This window comes from Gymnoscopelus braueri (genome assembly GCF_963280865.1).
Source record: "Gymnoscopelus braueri genome assembly, contig: SCAFFOLD_536, whole genome shotgun sequence".
NCBI classification, from domain to species: Eukaryota; Metazoa; Chordata; class Actinopteri; order Myctophiformes; family Myctophidae; genus Gymnoscopelus; species Gymnoscopelus braueri.
In genome coordinates, this window is record NW_027660977.1 from 150 (window position 1) to 7500 (window position 7351).

Genomic DNA, 7351 nt, shown 5'->3' on the forward strand with positions numbered 1-7351 from the left:
GAGTTTCAGAGTCAGATGATGAGGGCACCGGGCTCTCTCTAATACCTACAAATACTACATTCTGCTCAATGTCAGCTCCATTTCAACACATTGTTATTTTCTTGTTATTACTAAAGCTTTTCTATTAAAAAGGAATATATTTATTACGACTGTTTTCAACGCGCCTGAGGCATATAAAAAAAAAGGAAAGAAAAACGCCTTCTACAAATCTTAAAATGTTTAATGAAAACAGGCCAGTATATTAGTATCATTACTGTAGTGTGATCATACCTGCCAATATATGAGGTTCAGTCTGGTAGTGTGTGTGTATATTAGCATCATTACGGTAGTATATCATCCTTGCTAGTATGTGACGTTCAGTCTGCTAGTGTGCCAGTATATTAGGATCAGTATGGTAGTGTGTATGTATATTAGGATCATTATGGTAGTGTGTATGTATATTAGGATCATTACAGTAGTGTGATAATACCTGCCAGTATTTGAGATTCAGTCTGGAAGTGTGTGTGTGTATATTAGGATCATTATGGGAGTCTGATCATACCTGCCAGTATAAGTGGTTCAGTCTGGTAGTGTGTATGTGTTTATTAGGATCATTATGGTAGTGTGTATAATACCTGACAGTATATAAGGTTCATTACGGTAGTGTGTATGTATATTAGAATCATTGCGGTAGTGTATCATACCTGCCAGTATATTAGGATCATTATGGTAGTGTGTATAATACCTGCCAGTATATAAGGTTCATTACGGTAGTGTGTATGTATATTAGAATCATTACGGTAGTGTATCATACCTGCCAGTATATTGGGATCATTATGGTAGTGTGTATAATACCTGCCAGTATATAAGGTTCATTACGGTAGTGTGTATGTATATTAGAATCATTACGGTAGTGTGATCATACCTGCCAGTATGTGAGGTTCAGTCTGGTAGTGTGTGTCCATTCCATTGGCGTAGATGACCCTCAGAGAATGGTCGTTTCCCACCTGGTAACTGTTACGAAGCTGATCTGGAGAGACATGGAGCACATGATTGATTGATTGATTGCATATTGTATTGACATATTTAAGATCACAGCAGTAGAACGGAGGAAGGAAGACTGTTACTTTTCAGGATTTAAAAAGTAGCAGATCTACAAGCTGAAACCTCGAAATTCGAGCTTGTAGATCTGCTATTTTTGAATAGCCAAAGTACAAAAGGATAAAATTATTATATTAACCCATTATGCTGGGGACCCCCTGGACACCCCCCCCCCCCCCCCCCCCCCCCCTGGAACCAATGCGCTACGCTTCATCCTTTATACTTTATTGCATTTTATCTCCAAGCTGCAACAGCAGAGATAGAGATCTGTCATTTCCGTCCATGCAGTCACACATAGTCATATACCTCAAAGTAAATGATCCCACATAAACATGACTGAAGCTAAAGGACAGAGAGTGGACTATACGGAGGGAATGAGAAAGACGTGGAGAGAGAGAGAGAGAGAGAGAGAGAGAGAGAGAGAGAGAGAGAGAGAGAGAGAGAGAGAGAGAGAGAGAGAGAGGTATTTGAACCCTGCTAATGGAGCACAGAGCAGGTATTAACAATCAGCAGCCTCTATTCATTCACTTCTCCTTGACCTTTCACACACCACTAATGGCCAAAAGGGTGTGTGTGCGTGTGTGTGTGTGTGTGTGCGTGTGCATGTGCGTGTGTGTGTGTGTGTGCGAGCGCGTGCGTACGTGGGAGACAGACAGACAGAGAGAGCGAGAGAGAAGGAGAGAGAGAGAGAAGGAGAGAGAGATAGAGAGAGAGACAGACAGAAAGTATAGTGAGAGAGTGAAGTGAATGACAAACTGTTAGATAGCACACAGACACACACACGCACGCGCGCACACACACACACACACACACACACACACACACACACACACACACACACACACACACACACACACACACACACACACACACACACACACACACACACACACACACACACACACACACACACACAGTAACTGTAACTGCAGCTGTCTTGCACTAGCCATTGCCATCTCCCTGCAACATTTTGGATGCGATGCAGGTGCAGCTGCTGTTTATTTGACTAAATAATGGATGTGGATTGAGGGCAGAGAGGAGGGAGAGCTATTGTTGTCGGTGGCTGTGAATAACTTATCACTTTAAAATCAATAACTGCTGTGCTGTGCAGCCGCAACCTACGGCGGGGCCGCTGTCCGATCGATATGGCTCTATGCACCCCCCCGCTAGGCCGCCGGGGCTGCTTTCTGGACACTGGCAAAAACAAAAACCACCATGCCCAGCCACGTTCAGTACTCAAGATGTTTTACTTAGTAGCCCTAGAACAATGTAAACTGAGACAAACTGCTATCTGACAGTTTGGCTCCCACACTGTGGAAGCAAACACCCCACTGCAGTTAGAACTGCAGACTCACTCTCATAACTTTCACTTTCACTGTTTTACATCAAAACGTGTGTTCAAAATGTGTTGTCATCAGCGGTGGAAAAAGTACTCAAATTCTTTACTTAAGTAAAAGTACCAATACTGCAACATAGAAATACTCTGTTACAAGCAAAAGTCCAGAATTAAAAACGTTACTTGTGTAAAAGTACAAAAGTATTGGCATCAAAATGTACTTAAAGTACCACAAGTAAAAGTACGAAAATGTTTGAAAATAGCAGATCTACAAGCTCACAACGTGCATTGTGAGCTTGTAGATCTGCTATTTTCAAATAGCCTAGGTATAAAACAGGGCTAAAGTGGTTAATGCATGTGTCATAATATCATAATTTATATCTGAAAAGTAACTAGCAACTAAAGTTTTCAAATAATTGTAGTGGAGTAAAAGTACAATATTTGCCTCTGAGATGTAGTGGAGTAGGGTAGAAGTAAAAGTACAGAAAATGGGAAATACTCCAGTAAAGTAAAGATTCCTCAAAAGTGTACTTAAGTACAGCACTTGAGTAAATGTACTTAGTTACTTTACACCACTGGTTGTCATGGAAACCAGAACTAGAGTTCTCAACGGGCCTGTACCTAACTGGGCCCGGCCCGAACAATTACCATCATTTTAGGCCCAAAAACCTGAAAAACCCAATAGGTCATGATGTGCTTAATGTCCTCAAAGTCACGCATCCAACAAGCTTTGAACTGAGCAGATTGGACCTTCCGTTTTAGAGATAATGGCCAAAACATCTTAAAACTGCCACTTTTGCCGTTTTTTTTTTAATAACACGGGCTAGGAAGGTCGGGCGGCGACAAACTAAATACCTGAGTAAAGTTCACTTTGAGCTGCATCCAACTCATCCACTGCCACAGTCTGTCGGCCGTACCGTTTGGCCGCTAGGGGTGAATTTTATTTTTGGGGGTAATGGAATTTTTATTGTATTTTTTTTCACGGAACCCGAGGCTCGGCCCGACTAATTAGCATAAATATTCTGCCCGGCCCCGCCCGGCCCGGCCCCAAAACGTCGCTTCGGGTCGGGTAGGGTCGGGTTCGGGCTGAGAACTCAGCCCAGAACTATGTAAACTGAGACAGTTTTCCATGTATGGGTTGAACAACAATATCCGTCTGTCCATTTACCCACCACAGCATCCATCCATCCATCCATCCATCCAAATATTAGTAACCAGTCCATGTGCATGGGGGGGGGGGGGGGGGGGGGTAAATATGCGCCGCTGTGATGATATAGCATTCTGTCAATAGCGCTTTCTGGGGGCCGTAAAATCCGCAGTTATGACTCCCATAACCATTACTTACACATTTATTATCACTACAAAACTGTAAATCCAATACCCAGCAGCGCTGAGATTAGGCCTTTCATTACAGTCTGTCTGTCTGTCGGCTTCTTTTATGGGCGCTGCACCGTATACATATATATATGTGTATTGATGTTTACTGTATATATACGGTCTCTCTTCAATAATGAAACAGCGCAGCGGACATTAGTACCAGGGGGGCACTAACTCTCCCTCTCTCCCCCTCTCCCTCTCTCTCTCTCTCTCTCTCTCTCTCTCTCTCTCTCTCTCTCTCTCTCTCTCTCTCTCTCTCTAGCTCTCTCTCTCTAGCTCTCCCTCTCTCCCCCGTGGGACACACACATGAGGTCATATTTTCTAATAAGCTAGTTCAGAGATATGAACGATATTGATGACTTTGTCAGCTTCTTAATCACAGTAATGGTCTTATATATTTGATGACTGAAGGTGATACTGTATGAAGCCAGTACAGATAACTCTCTCACAGAGACGTGTGTTCATTTGTATTCACAGGCTGGGGTTGTTTTCACTCGTTCATCATGTCAGTCAGTTAGTATGTTACTGTAAGCTATAGAGCAGGCTGTGGTTCTCACATATTTTATCTTTGAAAAGATCACTGGGTCCTTTTAGGCAGTGCCGGCCCAGCCAATATAGGCAGAGTAGGCAATTGCCTAGGGCACCATTAGGCTGGTGGGGGGTGCCCAAGCCAAGATTTTTTAAGTGATGGTGTTAGGTTCATCGTTTACTTGGTATCCTATAGTTTCAATGTACAAACAAATTATTATTTTTGATAGTCATCATTTAGACTGATGCTAGGTTCTTGGTTTACTCGTGATCCTAGTTTACTGAGGCACTATACACCGTCTCTCTGCATTTGTCATGTGTGTGTTTAGCTTGCTTACTGTAAGTCGCTCTAGTTAAGAGCGTCTGTTAAACGCCTACGATAGAGCATTTCCTCCCACCTATATGTCATTTCATTGTTACCACATCAAGCAATACAAATAGCTTAACCATCTCTGAATACACAAATCTGATCCGATACTTGGAAGTTGGATGGTCAGTCCTAAATGATCAGAAACCAAACGGATTCTGGCTGCAGGCTCTACTTTTCCCACAGTCGCTTTCATCGTCCCAAAACGGCGCACGGAAACATGCGATGTATCACACTCAAAAAAACACTACCGTGTGTGTACTGTGTATATCGTCTCTGTCGGGTGGAAACCCCACATGTCCAAAACTATTACTTTTCAGGATTCAATTTCAAAAGCATGAAAAGTAGCAGATCTACAAGCTTGAAACACGTCGCTTAGTGCTGCGTTTCGAGCTTGTAGATCTGCTACTTTTTATACTTTTGTATAAGACGCTATAGATCAAGTAGGACATTCATTTATGAAAAAAAAACACAAAAAGTTAAACTATGGAGATAAGAGGTTTTCTTACCCTGCACCAGTGTGTAGAAGGAATCTATGGAGGACAGGTTGGTCGTTATGGAGACGTCCTCGTCCCGCCCGGACGTCTCGATGTCCACGGCGACGGCGCCCGACGACATGTCGCCGTGGAGGTTGGTCACCACGCCCGTCGGGAAGGTGACGTTGGTCAGGCGACCCTCACTGTCATAGCTATACGAGAGAGAGAGAGAGAGAGAGAGAGAGAGAGAGAGAAGAGAGCGAGAGAGAGAGAGAGAGAGAGAGAGAGAGAGAGAGAGAGAGAGAAGAGAGAGAGAGATGTTACAGAAATAACATCTGCCTTCACACTTCTCTTCACTTTTGTTCGTTTAGTTAAAAATCGCGAATCTGTCACAATTGTGAATCGTTTAACCCAGGGGTCTTCAACGTTTTCAGGCCAAGGACCCCCTAGCTGACAGAGAGATGAAGCAGGGACCCCATAGCTGACAGAGAGATGAAGCAGGGACCCCCTCTATATAGCATAAAATTGTGTTTCAGATTGAACTTTTTTTGTTTACTTGGTCTTCTCTTTTTTTCCCTCTACACCTATACCTTTTTGCCAAAAATAGCAGATCTACAAGCTCACAATGCCTCGCAGTGCGAGGCGTTGTGAGCTTGTAGATCTGCTATTTTGGGCTAAAGTTCTCCTCAGAAAAGGGATGCTAGGGTTGAAGTGGTTAAGGTAAAATCATAAAAAAAAATCATATCACACAAAGATTTGGCGGACCCCCTGTAGTAACTTTGAGGACCCCTTAGGGGTCCCGGACTCCCTGTTGAAGACCCCTGGTTTAACCAATTAAGATCTGAGGCCGATTCTAAAAAGGTCTTCTAATTTTTTTAAGTTAAAAAAATATATATACTGTGTATATATATATATAATTTTGCTATATCAGTGGTTCTCAACCCTTTTTCGTGTGAAGGACCACCTAAAATTATATGTATTTAGCCACGGACCCCATCTCAAAATATTTCATTCCAGGGACCCCCAGAAGCAAAGATATGAGTGAAAATGTTTCACTTTAAAATAAATATGTAAGATTTGCAACAAAAAAAACATGATTTTTCTAAAATATCTACAGGCTCGTAGTGTCACGCTATGTGCTTGCATTTGTATATCTGCTATTTTTGAATAGCCAAAGTATAAAATAAATTATTTTGTAATGGTTAAATTGGTTAAAATGTTTGTGATGATATATTAACTGCTTTTGCTGGGGACGCCAAGGAACCCCGTGGGGGTCCCCGGACCCAACATTGAGAACCGATGTGGTTCTCAACTCTAAAATGAAACAGATGCTTTCGAGGTTTTAATGGGTTAATTTAGTTAAAAAGTGGTTAAAAATCAGTATGCATCGGATGCATGAATGCCAATGAAACAAAGTTAAAACAGTCAAATAATAGGCCGATCCATCGTCCAGACGGGTCTATCGGTCGGGATCTAAGCGTCGAGGACTTTATATTCCACTGTGGCTGTGTCTGCGGTAAACAGCATGGTCTTGACCTGTTCTATATGTAAAGTGTCATGAGATAAACTTCTGCTGTCATTCTGTGCTTATCCCTTTAAGGACCGGGAACACACATCTGTGTCATTTTAAGATTTCTTTGGGCTATTCAAAAATAGCAGATCTACAAGCCCATAGCACGGCACTGAGCTTGTGGATCTGCTAACATTTTGTGCAAATCTTAAATTCTTTTAAACAACATTTTAAACTGTTCTTTACTTCTGGGGGTCCCTGGAACAAAATATTTTACAAATGTTTGCTTTAAAAAATATATATTCAAAAGATTTGCACAAATCTTCAAGTTTTTTTCCAAAATAGCAGATCTACAAACTCGCAGCGCGGCACTCGGTGCCGCGCTATGAGCTTGTAGATCTGCTATTTTTTAATAGCCAAAGAAATCTAACAATGACACACATAAGCGTTCCCGGTCTTAATGGGTTATATAGATAAACATTGACGCCACCGCGGTATCTCCAGCATTTTTAAATTGAAAATGAAATGGCACTGTGCCTCGTTCATAGTGTATACAGTGCTCAAGGACTGCAATTTATTTATGCATTCATTTCATTGTTGGATATGAAAAGAGTGCTGAAAAGTGCATTGGGATTATGAATGTATGTACAGAATGCACTATGCATTGTAAATGCTTA

General features: G+C 41.9%; 1 protein-coding gene across 1 annotated transcript in view; it reads right to left on the minus strand.

Moving 5' to 3' along the window:
• Positions 1-904: 904 nt before the first annotated feature.
• Positions 905-7351, minus strand: part of LOC308081005 (teneurin-3-like) — a gene marked incomplete at both ends in the record, with an annotated part of 17131 nt that continues 10684 nt past the window's right edge. Inside the window, 2 exons of the mRNA XM_080457410.1 lie at positions 905-1009; positions 5198-5376. Of these exons, the coding sequence (XP_080313536.1) occupies positions 905-1009; positions 5198-5376 (284 nt within the window). The remainder of the gene's footprint in view (positions 1010-5197; positions 5377-7351) is intronic.